General features: G+C 39.7%; 1 protein-coding gene across 9 annotated transcripts in view; it reads left to right on the forward strand.

Moving 5' to 3' along the window:
• NEO1 (neogenin 1) overlaps positions 1-16,747 on the forward strand; it is a 178,624-nt gene extending 161,877 nt beyond the window's left edge. For 7 of the 9 annotated variants that reach the window (XM_061594751.1, XM_061594754.1, XM_061594752.1 and 4 more), the window contains 6 exons: positions 399-637; positions 1,107-1,199; positions 6,856-7,014; positions 9,866-10,123; positions 11,041-11,177; positions 13,101-16,747. In XM_061594751.1, coding sequence (XP_061450735.1) covers positions 399-637; positions 1,107-1,199; positions 6,856-7,014; positions 9,866-10,123; positions 11,041-11,177; positions 13,101-13,184 — 970 coding nt within the window. In that variant the 3' untranslated portion in view covers positions 13,185-16,747. The remainder of the gene's footprint in view (positions 1-398; positions 638-1,106; positions 1,200-6,855; positions 7,015-9,865; positions 10,124-11,040; positions 11,178-13,100) is intronic. The other 2 variants (XM_061594759.1, XM_061594760.1) reach the window with 1 other exon arrangement.
• Positions 16,748-17,988: the final 1,241 nt, after the last annotated feature.

Genomic DNA, 17,988 nt, shown 5'->3' on the forward strand with positions numbered 1-17,988 from the left:
TAAGATGCTTTGGCAGCACCTCTGTTTTTCCTGTGTAGGGGTATAAGTGTAATTAATGGTCAAGAGATTTAGTTGAGTTTAATAATGTGAAACAATCTGCATACTTTGTTTATGTAGACATGATTTTGGAAGTATGGAAACCTCCTGTTGTTGGCTGGGTGTTAGAGAAAAATGGAAACATCTGATCATACATTCCCCTGCACACACTCTCACTCTCCATCTTTTGGGTGCAAATATCAAATCTGAATAAAAAGACCATGATGAGTATAGAATAAAGCTGCTTGCACAGAAAGCAGCTGCAGCATGAATGGATAAACTACCTGAAGAAAAAACATATAGAAGCTTTATGCCTGCCTGTGAATACATTATTATTATTTTTTTATTTTGTGCTTTCAAAGGAAGCGAGCTGCATGCAAATCTGTGAACGGGTCTCATAAATACAAAGGGAATTCCAAGGATGTCAAACCCCCTGACCTTTGGATTCATCATGAAAGGCTGGAGCTAAAGCCCATTGATAAATCTCCAGATCCTAATCCAATCATGACAGACACCCCAATCCCTCGTAATTCCCAAGACATCACACCAGTTGACAACTCCATGGACAGCAATATCCATCAGAGACGGAACTCATACAGAGGTGAGTTTAATATGCTAAACTTTAGTCACGCTGTTTATTGTATGTTCTTAGAAAATTGCAACCTGTAGATTGTAATAAGTAGGTTTGCTAAGATCCTTAATTTTATAAATACTTGCTAACTGACTAAGTTGCAGTTGCCACAGTTCAGTTTGTATTAATAATGATTTGCATACAGATCAGTGAGAAAATAGATACAATGTAACATTACTGCTAATAACATTATTTTCATCACTTAAAAGTCTATTGTGAGAACCTGTTTTGGTTGCAGAGAACTGCAGCACCAAAACCTGCCATTATTCTCTTTGAAATTTCTGGAAAGGAAAGCTAAAGTGTTCTGAAAAGCAGAGGCTTTTGGAAATGAGAATGAGCCTTTTTATAAGAAATCTTGTTTTTTCATCTCCCTGTTTGCTGATAGAGATCTGAAGATGAAAGGCACAAAATTACAGTTTCATTCATTCTTTTTTTCTAGGGCATGAATCAGAGGATAGCATGTCCACACTTGCAGGAAGAAGGGGAATGAGGCCAAAAATGATGATGCCATTCGATTCTCAACCACCTCAGCGTAAGTCTAACCTCAGTTATTTCTCACCAAGCTTCCTTGAGTCAAACATTTCCAATTCCCCCATATTGCATGGGAACAGTGTGATGAATGTGCACTAAATCTTCCTTCTGTTTAAATTAATGCAAGGAAAGTTCAGAAGAAGAAGCATATAATTGCCCAATTATTATGGAAAGAATGTCAAGATTATAAATACTCCAGAGGACTGGCAGGACTGGATTTTGCAGTATTTCCATGCCAAAGTAGTCTTCAAATGCCAACCTGGTATAAGTGCTGAATAAATAGCCTGTTGCAAAATAATACACATTATATTCTTCCTACTGCTTTTTTTCCTTTTTATAGATTTAATGTTAATCAATAAGCCAGCTATCTATTTGAAATCAATTTCAGAAGAATAGGTAGCTTTGGTGTGGGGATGGTTGGGTTGCTATATTCTTCAAGTAATTTTTCTGAGCCAATCCAAGGGCTCAGAAGAAATACCTTCCCTTGCCCATTGCTCAATGCCAGGCATGTGATTACACATACCCTACAATCTAAAGGAGTGAAGTAGCTCCATTAGATTGTATTCAGGAAGGGAAAGACACTGCAGGGGGAGGAGAGCCCATCTAGTCCCTGCAGAAGATCCAGAGGATTAGCCTCCCTCCTCCACCTTCTGATTCTGTTCCAGTACCTCTTTATTCCAGCACATTTGGTATAATGGAAGCCAGGGGTGAAATTAAAGGATTGGGGAGGGGAGCCAAACCTCCATGAAGGACCCGCGGGGGGATGGTATTCTTTCTTCCTTAATATCTGCCCTAGCAGTCCCATTCTACTCTTCTCTATAAGCCCTAGTGGAAAATATGTGCTCTATTTAGATCCTGTGGGGAAGGGACAGAGTAGAAAGATACTGCAGGGGCAAAATTTGGATGGTGTGGGCAGGGAGTCCAGCCCTGCTGTGGGATTTTTCTGTCTGAAGCCCCTTTCTACCCTCCCCTATAGAAACTGTTAGTGGAGAGGGAGGCATAGATCAAGGAGAGTTTGCCTTTATTTTAAGATCAGATTAGGTGAACCCTTGAAATTCCTTAGCCTGGTTTAGAAGAACTTCACTGACACCCTTTTTCTAACAATATATAGCTGAGGGTTGAACACAGTCCCAAACCTGTTGATTTTGCAGTGTCAGGCTGACAGAAAATAGAAGGCTTATCAAGCCCATGGTGGACCACCACCCATAGCTGGTGGATCACTCACATATATACCACATATATCACACTCACATACACATAATCAGACTGCCTAAGCCTTTTGATTAGTAGGTGAGTGAAATTTTTCCTTTTTAATTAGCAGATCTCTAAGCAGTCTTTCATAACCCTCAGATAATTTCCATACAGATGCAGTTTCCAGACTAAGTTATAGCAGGTAATTAGAGTTCACTTCATACCTTTCCTTATGACTTGTCCTCAGAGCATGTAAATAGAAGATAATTGCTGCTTCCAAAAGCAAAGAATACACCACCGATCATCATTTTCTTAATTTAATGAGTCTTGATGTGTGTAAAAGGGATACCAATAGAACTTTTTGTAAAACAATGCTGGAGACTTCTGGTGTGAAAGCACTAGCTCAGTAATTTACTTTAAACAGCAATTAACTGAGCATGCTTGATAGTTGTTGTTTTTTTAATTCTTAAATGTTGGGAAATGGGGAGTTCAGAACACCTTATTATGGAGGGGTAATTTCTAGTGGTTGATGGCAACCAGTTAATGACAAGCCTTAGAAGAGTTGAAGACTGATATAAATTAATCAGTGAAGTGCAGCAATACCCAAATGATATTTGTTCAGTCCCCATTTAAACCTTCCATTCATGTGAATACATCTCTCCCACAGGCAAATTACTATGTTTCCATTAACTGCTGGTGGTCTTGGTTAACTTGAGTGTATTTTGAATGCTATATTTTAGATACAATGGCAACACTCAGAGAAATCTGAACAAATCAGTACAGTGAGTTAGCCAGGCCTTGGTTGAAATTGGGTGAGCTGTATGTGTTGTGTGATGTTCTGCCACAGAACCTATGTGCACCTTTGGGGAAGAATGGGATTGTCCCCTCTACTCTGGACTGTATTCAGAGTCTCTGTTGAGAATAAAATCCAGACTTTTAGACTGGGTTATTTATATTTGGAGTAGCTGAGAATGCGATAAGTAAGGTGAGCAGAGATATGCAGACAATAAAGATCACAAGACAGGAAGAGGAAAAGAAAGGAAGATGATGGTGGTACCTCAGTGTAGTGTTGTTAGTATAACAGACAGACAAAGGGGGTGCGATTAAAAAAGTGCATTGTAACCAAAATTAGTCACTTTTGACCTAAAAATAGAACCCTTGGAAACTGTGAAAAAAGTTAATACATTATTCACCACCACTATGTAGAAACATTTGTATGTAGACCATTCAGTGTAAAATTCAGTTTTACAGTCTTTGGTTTTCTTTTACTGTGGTGTTTTGTTGTTTGCTTTGCTTTTGTTTGCATTCCTGCTTACTCTCTTCTGTACTGTGTAGCTCCTCTGATTAGGGCGGCCATGTGCAGACATAACATTTAGCCGTAGTTAAGCATTACTTCTGTGTAGGTGGAGGCCCTCAGAAAAATGTTGTGGTGTATTCCTGGTGTCCATGCATTATCTGAGACTGGGATGTCTCTGCTCTGTCTTCATGTACTTTTTTTTTTAAACAAATTTAAAGTCCAGTTGGTCTGAATGCAAATCAACGCAGCATGAGTCTTCATCATGCAACTGAATGCTGGCTTTGGCCTGGGCAAATGGGGCAACCTGAGAGGCATGAGGCATTTTTGGCTGGGAATCCAAACCAGCTTCAGCCCCACCTTTGACTTGCAATATTAACAGACATTGCAAGGCTGTCACAAGCTTCTTTCAGCACAGCCCCACAACCTGCTATATTTTTTATTATTGTTAATTGTTATTACATTTATATCCAACCTTTACTCCAGCAACTCAAGGTGGCATACAAATATGGTTCTTCCCCTCCTGATTTTATCCACACAACACCTATGTGATATAGGTTAGGCTGAAATACAGTGACTAGCCCAAGGTCACCCAATGAGCTTCATGGCTGAGTGGGGATTGGAATCCTGGTCTCCGAGATCCTAGTCTGACACTTTAACCGCTATACCACACTGGCTGTATACAGTTATAACAGTGAACTACACTGCATGGTTGTTGTCTGCTACCCACTTGGCCCAACCTGCACTGTTGGGATAAAAGCACTGGATCTACCCTCTCAGCTTCAACCCAACCTGCATTGGCAATCTAATACCTCTGGGCAACAGTACTGGATTGCTGTATTCAGCGTGAAATACACTGCAGGATTGTCATAAGCTTGCAGCCCCATGCAACCTACAATATGAGGAAAATTAACTGCATTTGCTTTGGAATTTACACAAGCAGTTATTCTTCATGTTTCACACTAAACAAGAACGTAGAATAGGAAGTCTTCTCTTTGCTTTGAGGTTTTTTTTTTCCTTTGTGGATGAGGTAGACAAATTGGTGTGCACTCCCAGCTTACATTATAAAATCTTGCATTTCTCCATTGATTCTGTAGGCGGGTCTTGCTTCCACTCCTGAACATAGATAGCATCTCAGTGTGGACCAGGAATGACCTATCCAGATAATTAGATTGTTTTCTCTGTCCTTTTTATATCTGTTAGTCATTTCCTGTATTTCCCTTGGATGAAGAGGAGATGGATGGAGCAAAGGACAATGGAGGGAGAGGCTCATTGGCACAGTTTGCATGCAAACCATGGCTTAGCACAAATGATCAAACATACAGGTTCCTGGAGAGAAGATCACAACCACTTTGCTCCTCCTGCAGTCCTTCTACTGCCTTGCTGTTTTGAACTAAGCCATGGTTTGACTTAGTGTTACATCCGAACCCAGGCTATGGCTTATCTCACTCCAAACAAACCCTGAGCCATAGCATTGTTCTATGGCTTTGGTTTGTCTGTGGAAGATAAGCCACCAGCCTGAGTTCATATGCAACACTTAGCCAAACTATGGCTTAGTTTAAAACACCACGGCGGCAGCGGGACCAGAGGAGGTGCAAAGTGGCTGTGATCTTCTCTCCAGGAACCTGCGTTTTTGCTAATTCATTCTAAGCCATGGTTTGACTTAGAGTTATGTCTAAAACGGGTCATACATACAACTGATCACCTTTCATTCTTCTCTGCATCTGTTTCTCAGCTACGCTGTCGGCTGATCAACATTTTGAAACCACACCCACCTCTTCCAGTCAATTCTACCACACACATCCACCTAAAAAAAAAATTGTATTCTGCAAATTTTGGGGTTGCTCCAAGCCACTGATACCTCCCTCTTGTGTGTATCTGTTTCGGCTGCATATAGATCAACATGGGGAATGAGCTGAGCATTAGTAGGAGTGGGAACTAAATCATGGTTTAAGGTTAGCTGCAAACTATCCTGTGAAACCATGATTTGAAGTAGGTTTGCAAAGTGTTGCATGTGTATTGAGCAAACCTTGGTAAAGTCCATTTCTGTGCTTGCCAGATGACAAGTATATCTTGGTCATGCCCCTTATCTGATGAGCTTCCGCCAGACCCTGAAGACATGGCTCTTCAGGAAGGCTTTTGGGATAGCCTAGGCTTTTACTGTTGTTTTTAAATTTTAATGTTTAATGTATTGTTTTTATTCTGTACGTCGCTCAGAGTGGCTGGTGAACCAGCCAGATGGGCGACTAATAAATTCAATAATAATAATAATAATAATAATAATAATAATAATAATAATAATAATAATAATTGGTGGAGTCTCTCCATAAATATCTCGTGGTGACAAGCTTGGTTCACAAAACTTAAACCATGGTTTCACTGTACATTTAGGACGTTAACCCGAATTAAGGCAACAAACCATGGCTAGGATTTAAGCAGGATTAATAATTATGCCTGTACCAGCCCTTTTTCATTAGCTATTCTGTTTTCATTAGCTATTCTTTTTCATTCCTCTATTCTATTTTCTAGTTATTAATATTTTGTATTACATTGCTTCTTCCCACCCACAGTTTGTTTATAGTTTTACTTCATGGGATGTTTCCCATTCAATTTTCCTTCTTTTCCTACTACCCTTGCAGACTTCTTATTAATCTACCTCACTACAAGATTCTGAAATGTGAATTTCAGAGTGTAACAATGCAGAGACTATCCTGAACTCTACCAGAATTCCTATTTGCTCAGGGCAGTTCTGTCTGTATATAATTTGAATTTATAATCAAATCTCATATGTTCATTCCAACATAGAAGACAAATATAATTTTCTAACCTCTGTATCACCCAGAGAAACCCGGTTATTGGGTGAGTTAAATACAGTAAAAAATTGAGAAATACTGGGAAAGTGTTTTGGGGAAATGCCTTACTTGTTTCAAAGAAAACAAGTGTAGAGATGACCTGCTTCAACATAAAAGCAGAGTCTGTAGTTCTTGTTTCCTGATTTTTTTAATATCCCTGCAAATGTCATGGCAAAATGGACTTCGTTGTTCTGGAACCCTGAGGACAGTGTGCTGTTTTTTCCTGTGCTTTTTTTGGTGAAATGGTTGGGGGTGCACTTCTGCATGCATGCTAGTTGGTGTGTGTTAAGCATTTTTTTCTGTCTTATATTCATTCGCAGCTGTGATTAGTGCTCATCCCATCCATTCCCTTGATAACCCCCACCATCATTTCCACTCCGGCAGCCTCGCTTCTCCAACCTGCAACTATCTCCATCACCAGGCAAACCCATGGCCAGTTGGCACATCCGTGTCCCATTCAGACAGGGCTAATTCCACAGGTGAGAAGAATGTCTGGGGCAGCCATTAGTAAAAGATGCGAAGACGAGAACTTCCGGGACAGACTCAAATTCCATTTTTGTGAATATGTGAGGGGAGGCTGGGTCTTATAACATTCTTAGAGATGTCCAAAGATTTGCTTTGGCTGCAGTTCTAAGCCCATTTACTAGGAAATAAGTTCCACTAACTCAGAAGGATTTGTTTTTAAGTACACATGTGTAGGAATGAGCTGTTAATATTGTGATCTTTTTTCCTCTTCTGTTCTGCAACAAGTGCTCTAAATATATTTGATTTGTTTGCTTAAAAATGGCAACGCGTTTCATCATGGTTAAATATTTAATTATGTAACAGCTGCAGCATTTTGAGCTCTGGGGATAGGATTGTTGGTTCTGTATCGGTGAAAAACCCTGCAGGACACAAGGAAATCAACTGCATCTCTTTATTTCCAGGAATAGATTTAAGAATGAACAGCGCCCCTTTCATATGTGGAATCAGTCTAGTCAATCATAACTTTGCATCTGAATTACAAAAGAAAATATAACAATGCCCCCTTTTTAACAAGATGTTTCATAATTCATATATTCTGAAACCTTGTCTGTCCTCCTTGTATAATCTGTGGATGGCGTTTAATCAAGCACAGTTTGAACATTAATTTGGTTCTGATAAGTTGTGTTTAAGCATCAGGATATTACAGAAGTAGGTGTTTTCTGTGTAAGAGCCAAAACTTAATTTATATTCCTAAGTATGGACATGAAATTTTCATAGCTGGTTCTCAAGGGATTTAGCCAGTCCCTAAAAGCTTGAAGCACCATAGTATGTGTATACATGGCTGGCTTTTGTTAAGTGCTTTGGGAAATAACTTGAGAATGTGCAGTTAGAGTGACAGACTGTTAAATTTCTTACGGTAAAATAAATTCTAGTACTCATGTCTGTACGTTGCTGATTGTTCTAAATTAATAAATATGATTCTACTGTTACTAATGCACCAGAATGCCTTTATTGCCAGTGACCAAGTTTACAAGCATATTATGGTGAGCACATATAAGACACCCTGTGTCTGAGTTCTTTATGTTGCTACAATTATTCTGAACAGCATACAAGTCAAATGAATGATGGTTGTTGTAGTAAAAATTATGTGTGTAAGGCTGACGATGAGCCTGTGTGCAAGGCTGCAGTGCAGCAAAAATACATAGTTTTTTCTAGATGTTTAGTGACTGACGTATGTTAAGTTTACCTAATTTATTTGATCGACGCTTTGATAATGATTGTCAAAGACTTGTCCCCCTGGGGTCCCTTGTCGTTAGTTCTCCAAAGGGGGGTCTTTGCTTCCAAGAACAGTCCAATTCTACTGGGTCCCTGCTTCCCAGGCAAAATTTTCCCCCTTCTAGGAGTAGTTACTCCTGATAGCACTGCCACCACCCTTCCTCTGGTTCCTTTCTCTGAGGGAAGGTACCTCAGAGCCCAACGTGAATTGCAAGGGATTAGCCCTTGTTAACTATCAGTAACAGTAGCGTTCAGCAGCCAAGGTCTAGATTTAGAGTCCTCAGTTTCAAGCCAATACACACTGTTTGTAAAAGTATAGTTTATTTAAAAGTAAAAGAGTTGGTATTTACAAGAGAGAGCAGCGGTTTGTTTCCTTACATATAATCACCCACAGATGGGTTACCCGAGGCACATTGGCATGACAAAAAGAGAGAGGTTCAATACAGACAAAAGAGTAAAATAACGAACTTACTAAACTAGTCCTATACTCACACACTGGTTCCCGAAAAGGCTTTTCCTGTCGTATGTCAGCGAGTCCCAGTAGATGAAGATAGGGAACTCCCTTGGAAGTTTTTCCTTCCTTTTTTATGGAGTTTAACAGTCAGCAAAGAGGGGGGAAAGCAAATAGTCATCTCCTGCCTCTGCAGGGGTTTATTCCTTTGAAGTCTTTGAAGATAAGGGAGGTAGATAGCATGATCTACAACACCCCTTCTTAATGGCTCCTGCTCCCAGGAAGCTGATAAGGAGTAGGGATTAGTTACATCCCTTTGCCCAGGTTGTTGATTGCCTGTCTGATACAGGACTGCAGGTAGGGAGTCCTGTGGAAGCACAGGCTCCCAGAATTCTCTCTGGCTGACCCATTTCAGCTTGACCAAAGTTAGCTATGACAAAGTTGACAATGATGATCCATTTTCTCTAATAGAGAATTTAGATTTGCATAATTCGCTCTGAACAGATAAAAATGCATAGTAGCTTTGTGGCAAGGATAATCCCTTGTTTAATTAGAGTGCTAATGGTTTCTTTTTGCAATAGTGAACTAAAGTAAACTCTGATATTGGAGTACCCATTATATGCATTTCATAAAATACACAAGTAATACAAAAATAGACAGGATTGAAGTACCTGTATCTAATGTGGGTAACATAAAACTACTTATGAGCTTTCCAGTTAAGACAATGGTGTTTTAGCTAAAGATAAATTAATATGAAAGCAAATTTAAAGGAATTCTAGATACCCAGTGAATCAGTTTACGTTTTAATTAAGTGATTATTTGTATGGCAGTAAAACCTTTCTGAAGAGAGTTGGCAGCTATTTTTCAAAAGAATATAGGTTAAGAAAGCAGAAGAACCTTCTAGCAGTCTGAGGTTACATGAATAGTAATTTAGTGACTAGGAGTGTCTTTGGATGACTCGCTCATTCTCTCAATTGTTTAAAAAGTAGAGTATTTATATCTTACTGCTGAGGTGACCACCTAATTGCCTAACTCCACTAAAGATCCCTGGCAAAAGGATGTTCAGAGACTTTGGTTTAGTGCTAGCAGGAGTGTTCTGTTGAAATAAAACATAGTTTTCATTTTCTTTCCAAACCCAGAATCTGTTCGGAACACCCCTAGCACAGATACCATGCCAGCTTCCTCATCTCAGACATGTTGTGCTGACCACCAGGAGTCAGAAAGTGCTACAGGATCTTATCTGCCCAGTACACAGGAGGAGGAGGCAAGCCAAAATCTCCCTACTGCCCATGTTCGTCCCTCTCACCCTCTAAAGAGCTTTGCTGTGCCAGCAGTCCCACCCACTGGGGCAACCTATGATCCTGCCTTGCCAAGCACACCTTTATTATCTCAGCAAAGTGAGTATCAAGGAATTAGTGCTGTGGAAAGATAAGTTATAGATATAGAAAACAGCTTAAGGGAACTGACAAACTAAGAAGAGATGGGCAGTAGAGCTAAGCTGCTTCTTCGATGCCTTAAATGATTGGTTTTATTTATATATCATATGATTTATATCCTGCCCTTCCTCCCAGCAGGAGCCCAGGGCTGCAAAATTTTGATTTGATTTGATTTAATATTTGAATACATCTTTCCCAACAACGAAGTTGAGCTCAAAGCTGTTTGCAGTAGTAACAAAACATTAACCAATAAAAACACTTCCAAATGCAAAAGAAATATATAGTAAACAAATCAAAGCAATATAAAATAGCAAAATCACAAAATACCAATCAGTCACATTGGATATATGTTAAGAGCACCATTTAAACCTGAGACAAGAAACAGAACAACCATTGATCAAGCCACTTCCATCTCACCTGGGGTGTGCATAGTCCTCTTCTGTGTCTCACCCGAGTGTACATGCTCCATCAATAGGCTCTCACCCTGAAGCAGAAACCTATGTATAGGTTTTACTGGTCCTTTTTGCCAAAGAGAACCTGCCCCTTTATTTCCTGGCTAGCTCTGAGATAGGCCTTTCTGAATCACCCTTGATATGGGCATCATCATATTGTGTAGGATGTAGTATGCTTGGTAGCTAATTACCATATATGTACAGCTGTCAAGTATGCCTGGTAAAATCCAAGGTAGCAGCACTGCATAATGGAAAAGGTCAATGGGGTCTCATCAGTAGACTGGGAGATAATTTAGGGACATGTCAAAACTATAAGATAAGTATTAAGATTCAAATCATGCAAGAATTTGACTCATCCCTAACCCCAACCTCAGTTGCATTAAATTGTTCATTCAGAAGGCTAACTGTGGTCATAACTATGTTAAGCTTCTAGCCATCCAGTTCATTCAGTGAAGACTGCATCAATTGGCACCCTAGGGAGAACTCGGCCTCCTATGCCAGTCGTGGTCCCAAGTGCTCCTGAAGTTCAGGAAACAACAAGGATGCTTGAAGACTCAGAAAGTGTAAGTATACTGCTAGAAGGTAGCCTAATCTTCTGCATTATATTGAAACCTTGATTATGAATGAGAGTAAAATTATAATTAAAATTAAAAATATTTTTGAGAATTAAAAGAATGGTATTTTTATGTGTTTAAGGTACTTAAGCCAAACCCTAGGTTTATGGTGCAATACCTTTTCAGAAGACTGTCCCTGATAGGACGGGTTTTTTTCCCTCTCCTTTGCTTTTCCATTTTGGTGAGCCCTTCTGTAGAGATCACCAGGTTTTCTAAAAGGCCAAACTAGATAACCTGATGATAACGTGTTACCTAATAACACATGTATAAGGTGTTACACTGCTCATGTGGCTCCTGTCCCCCAGACTTCCCTATATCAGTAATTGTGTGTTTTTGCTCTGAAGATGATTGCCTCTTCAAGAGTAGTGATCACAGCAGTGCTATAGCTCAGTGATAAAGAATGGGCTTTGAATGTGTAAGGTCTCAGGTTCTATTAAAAAGATCCGAAGTAGTGGAGCTGGGGAAGATCTCTCTGACTGACATCCTGCAAACCCCCTCCCCGTCAGAGTAGGTAACACTGACTAGGTGGACAGATGATCTTAACTTTTTATAAGGCAGCTTTGTGTTTCCATGTGAACATTCTCCCTTTTTTCATATTATTTCTTTACAACATGAAACAGTGTAGCTGAAAACCATGCAATTGAGCATTACCACCCTTCTATCAATTAGGTTTAGCAGTGGACAGATGTGCACCATTGTTATATTTTAAAGGCAACCAGATAGTTAGTGATTAGTGGGTCCCATTTAAAAAGATTGCTTATCAAATTTGGAAAGTTAAATTCATCTAAAGCAAATATAGCCAATGTGATGCCCTCCAGAAGTTGTTGGACTACAACTCCCATCAGCCCCATCTAGCATGGCCAGTAGTCAGGGATGATGGGAGTTGGAGTCCAACAACTTCTGGGGGCACCACATTGGCTTCCCCTGATCTTAAGATTGGGTTGAGTAAATAAATAAATAAATAAATATAACATCTGGGACGTATCTGTGTAGCCAGTGTGATGCTCTTTTTGGATTCCAGATCCCATCATCCGTCTCCATTGGCCATGCTGGCTGGGAGTGATGGGAATTGGAGTCCAACATCTGGAGGGCATCACATTGCTGTCCTTGGTGCTGCTGATTGGCTGTTGTTGAAAAACCTTTCATTGCTCTTGTGTAAATTGGGAGCAAATAGGCAAGCTCATCAATCATTTTTCATGATTTCTAATCCCTTGCATGTATGTTTTTCAAGGATAGGCTCAAAATGTTCACATGGGTGGATCTAGTATTTTAAAGTTGTTGTAGAAAAAGGATTATTATATGTTCCAAGTACAGCTTAACTTTCAAGGTTTTGAAAATGACTTATAAATTCTGTTAATACTGCTAAAATAATCAGATTATCAGCAGCCTCCAGTTCATGAGAACCTTTGTTGTGTATTCTCTTGGAGTTGAACAAGCTGCTTGTTCCTTTAATATGGGCACTGAGAAACACCATCTCATCACGTTTTTCAGCAAGATTTGGGTAGCAGCTGGAGCATGCCTAGAATCACTATCTCATAGATTGTGTCTTCAGCGAAAAAAAGTTGATGCTTTTTTTCCTCTTTCCCTGTGTCCCCATCTGCTTCCCCAATCACATTCTATCTCATTAATTCACTGTTAACTGTTTGTCTGGGGTTTGTCTACATGTTCGCTCTGGTGCTACTCCTGCCCACATCTTTCTCCTTGCATGAAAAATGGGATGGGGCATTTCAGTTTCTATAGTAACACAATCTATCTAATAAGTGTGGCTTTGCTGCCATGTTCCATGCCAAATATGGCTCAGCTGCCATGTTCTTCCCCCTCTCAAAACAATGCAGCTCATCTTGTCCAGTAACCCTGTTAAATCTCCTGCAGAATTATGAACCGGATGAGCTGACCAAAGAGATGGCCCACCTGGAAGGACTAATGAAGGACCTTAATGCCATCACAACAGCATGACCACCTTCCCCAAGAAATGACTCCAAATCCTGTTTCACAGGTCTTGGGACTCAGCCTTGGAGCACAAGGAAATGTACAAAGACTAGGGGACAGCACAAGAGAGATATGCAACCAGCTGCAGAATCAGTGCCAATGCTGGTTAACCAAGTGACTTTTCTATTCATTACCTTAAAATGAACCTGTTGGAAAGTTGGATTCCACTTCCTGCTGAGATGTCAGAAGAGAGGGGTGTGGATGCGCCAAACTGATGAAATCCAGTATACAGATAAAGAGGTGGACTTAGCATTAATTTGAGTCAGGTTTTGTCTCAGTGCTGTGACCTTCCCTGCTTTTTCAGTGTTGGACATTCACATTTATGTACAATTTTATTTGTGTGTTTTTATTTTATTGTATCTTTTTTATTAAAAAAAAGTGTAATCTGAAGAAAAAGAAATTTGTGTTGTTTCCCACAGCCTAGACGGATGTTGGATTGCTTGTTCTATTGTGTACGGGAATTCATTGCCAGTGTGGGTTGTTCAGTTTGTTTGTTTTGGGGTTTTTTTTTAGTGTGTGTATAATTATATCACTTTCCAGCAGTTAATCCGTGGCCTTGGGGGATGCTGCATTGCTATTTGTAAGCTTTTTTATTTTTATATTATAATTATTAAAAGCCTGACTAGATTCTCTCTCATCACTGTGAGATTAGGTATTTGTTTGGATTGAAATGTAACACTAAGAAACTTTTGTTGTTGGTTATTTTTGCATTTTCAATATGGGGTGGAGGTAGGAACCGGACAGAAAGCCACTGAATGGTAGGAAGTTTCATTGTTTCTCCAGATGAATCCAGTACAATATAACTTTATCCATGTGAGTAGCCCCAACCATCGCCAAGAGTGTGCAGAGGTGAGCAAATATAATGTGTGAACCACATAATCCTGAATAGTAAATGAAACAATTCCATAATCACAGTAATTGGGGAAAAGTTACCACCCTTATCATGGAAATGGCTACAGACTGTATCTGTGATTATCAACTTGAACATTACCTCTATCGGTGTAAGCATATACCAGGAGACAGTTGGGATTGCACATGTGGACACAAAAAAAGCTATTGTGTGGATCAGCTCTAAGTCATGAAACGCATCAAAAAGACTATAATTTGCTTTGTGAGCTAGTCATCCAGCATGTCTGATTATTAAATTGAGGAGGTGGGGATGGAGGAAGCTTCATTGAGAAATGCCTCCCCCTTATAATGTAGGGTTATTTAGGATTAGATAGCACAGTGTGTCTTGGCAGCAGAGCTTTCTATGTTTTAATATTTCATTTTAAAGATAACCTGTTAACATTTGCATTGCATCTTGAGTTTTAGTCCAGATCTTTTAATGTACAGATTGTACATTAGTAGTAGATTGTGTGTGGGCCACTTTTACCACCCAAAGGTCTTCAGGAGTACTTTCAGTGTTAAACCACAATCAAAGCAAAATGTCTTTGCAGGCTTATTTATTCTAAACAAAAACAAACCGTAGACACACAATGTTTTAGTGACTCAGGTGCTGCATGAGCTAGAAAAGAGGGGAAAAGCTAAAAGGAAATGTTATGTCCACTCTGCTACCTGTTTGCAGCCAGTTTGACATACCACTGTTCTCCACTCTTATCATCATCTAGGCTGGTGACTTAACATAATGAAAGACGCTGACTTGTAAAAATCCAGCTTCTTTTGGAATTTTAATGTACGCTTACAAGGGTTGGAGGGTGGGAGAGAGGCATAGATCATAATGGGTAGTTTTCTTTAGTGAATGTGTTCTGTGTAAGCTGTGTTATATCAGGTTCCATGCTTGCAGTGGGGTTAGGGGAGACTGAGATAGCTCATAGCCCTTGGAGCTTGCAAGGCTCTGATCCTGAGGCAGACTTCATGGGATCTATTAACTTCCCATGTGATTAAGGTTGGTATTGTATATTACTGGCCAACTCAAATTTGAAAATGCCCAGCCTCTGCTCACCACTGCGAACCGGCATCAGGAGATAATGATTTACAGGGATGAAGGGATAGGTGGAAGGAGGCATGATTAACCCTGCCCTGCCTTTCTCTTTTTCTTCCTGAAACAACTCCTCCAAACTACTTTTCCTTCACACAGTTCCAGACTTCTATTTGCTTCTGGCCTTGAATCAGCAGATTTATTTTGAAGAACTCTTGGAAGCAGTTATTCAAAAATAGGGATTCTGACAGACTAAAACTGACTAGTGGTTTCAGATGATGAATATTGAAGAAATGAATTAATTCATCCTGATTAGCAGCTATAACATATGCATAAGAAAAGCCATTTATTTTTAAATACTGTATTAATTTTACAATGAGATAATGAAGTGCCATTTCCATCTAGCTCAGGGTTCCGTCTTCCAACAGTAACAATCCTGAGACATTCACACGTGTAGTATTTGGGTGTAGATTCCTCACTGTATTGTTCATTCTAGCAAATTAACTAGATGCTTATTTTTGTTTGGGGCAATCAATGAAAAGTCCAACATAGGAGCAAACTGGCACACCTGCAAAATAGGTATTGAGTAAAATTAGATGAGGGGAGGGGAAGGGTGGGGGGAAAGAATGATTCAGTCACTGACCTGGATCCAATTATCTGTTCTGTATGTGTGGTGGAGGTTTTTATTTTTCTTCATACTTTGGTATGCAAAAGGAAGGGGAGAGGTACCACACATACACCCCTCATAAATCACAAAGAGCTTCTAGTGAGGGAGAGGAGAATTTTTAATAGTACGTTAAAAACCCCAAAGGTGTCGATATGCACTTCTCTGCATTTGGGCTATTAGGTGTGATCCAGAGCCCTGTACAGTCAGGGTGGGGGGTATATATAATCAAAAGGGACTTCTCATTTTTGTGAAAGGGAATGTTCCACCTGACTGTTTACCATTGTACTTGCAAAGTTCTTTGTTGTGAAAAACAGGAAATCCTCTGCATAGGATTCTCACTGTCCACTGAATTCAGTTGGTGCACACACTCTGCTCCTCAGATGTGTACATTTCTCTCTTTCATATCAATACCCAAAGAAATTCCATCATGTGTACTCAGTATTTCCCCCACTGGTGGATTTTTTGTGAAGATATTGCTACTTATGTAGAACACCATGAATGTCAATATTGCCATGAATCTGGGAATAGGGTGGGGGATATTTTTAATAATAAAACAACTGTTCAAAGTTGGTTTTTTAAGGTTAAAACAAAAAGGAAACATTTATTCAAGTCAGTATACAATATGTATTGCACTTTTTCACATTTTAACACTGTTTTTTACATATCTTGTGATTTTGAATTTGGAACATTGTGTATCTTGTAGTGTCATAGCTAAGCTGCTCTGTGACAGCTTCCTCCAGTTGAATATGGAGAAGGGGGTGGGAAAAGCCTCTGTATATTATTTTACAGTTCTGATGTAGGAGAGTTCTGAGGACTGCTGTAAACTTCTACCTTTCTGTACATTTTTTTCTGTAGTATTTGCTGTATACTCTATAAATTTTTAATACTGTCATGTTTATTATTTGGTATTGGATATCCAATACACTTTTTTAATCTAATCAAGTTCTGCTTTTGTCTAGAGAGTTTTTTTAAAAAATATATTGTACTCTCCCATTTTAGCAGTGTCTCTTGATGCGTATTTCAGAACACAAGCGTCCATTAAGTGCTGGAACCGGGGAAGAAATGAGTGTAACTTCTTTAAGTATAAAGTAATTGAACTATTTCTAATGATTTTTAAGGGATAGGTAGGAACACCTGTTTGAACTCTGGTCCAGAAATGAAGGTACTGAGGTACGTCAATTCCCAGGGTGGTCACCCATTGATTGATTTCCTTATGTTTATATGCCACTTTTCTTTCATCATGGAACTCGTGGCATAAATGTGGTTTCCAGGAGGGAATCTACACACGGGCTGACCAGATGAAGACCTGCGTAGCTTCAGCGTATGGAGGCCTCAAGTGCCTTCAGGCCACCCTCTGGAACTGAGATGGCTGTCATAGAGTTCAGTTCAGTTCCACTGAGTTGGTTGTAACAACCATAGTTGTTTGTCCATTTATTTCTTTTATAACTGTCCTCTTTGTAACCAAGAGTACAAAGTGGATCACAACAATCCAACCAATCAGTGGAGTCTGATTCATTAGTAGGGCACTGCCCCACCAACCTCATCTGCCCTCAGCTAGTCCCCACTTGCCTGCCTTCTTTTTTCCAACCAGTGTCAGCTTCCTCCTGTCTCAACTATTGCTCTTGTAAAACTCAGCAGGGAAGAGAATTGGGATAAAACTACAGTTAGTAGGCTCCGCTTGTCATTGGCTCTGACTCCAACCACTGTTGGTTTCCCTGCCTTCTACCCTCCCAGTCCCAATGGGCACAGACACCACTGCAAGCAGTGTAATATTAAAATCCAAATAAAGAGCTGCCAAAAAGCTACAAGATTCAGTTTAACAATTAAGTGACAGCAAACTACCAATTTAAGTACTCAGGAAAATGTTTTAACTTAGCATCTGAAATGTGTTAAAATTGATGCCAAATGAATATATCTAGGAAGGGTATTTCATAGCCAGAGCAATCCCACTGAAAATGTCCTGACCTCAGTTGCTATCCACCTGACTTCTGGAACCAGGGCCTCAGAAGATGATCTTAGGAGGATGAGCAGATTTTTATGAGAGAAAGAAATCCTTGATGTCCTTGTCCCACGCTGTTCAGGGCTTTATAGGTTTAAAACTAGCAGTTTGAATTGCACTGATTTTCCATAATGAGTCTCCGTCCTATACATCACAGGGGAAGTATTGCACCATTCTTCAGGAC

This window comes from Rhineura floridana, chromosome 14, assembly GCF_030035675.1.
Source record: "Rhineura floridana isolate rRhiFlo1 chromosome 14, rRhiFlo1.hap2, whole genome shotgun sequence".
In the NCBI taxonomy this organism is placed as follows: Eukaryota; Metazoa; Chordata; class Lepidosauria; order Squamata; family Rhineuridae; genus Rhineura; species Rhineura floridana.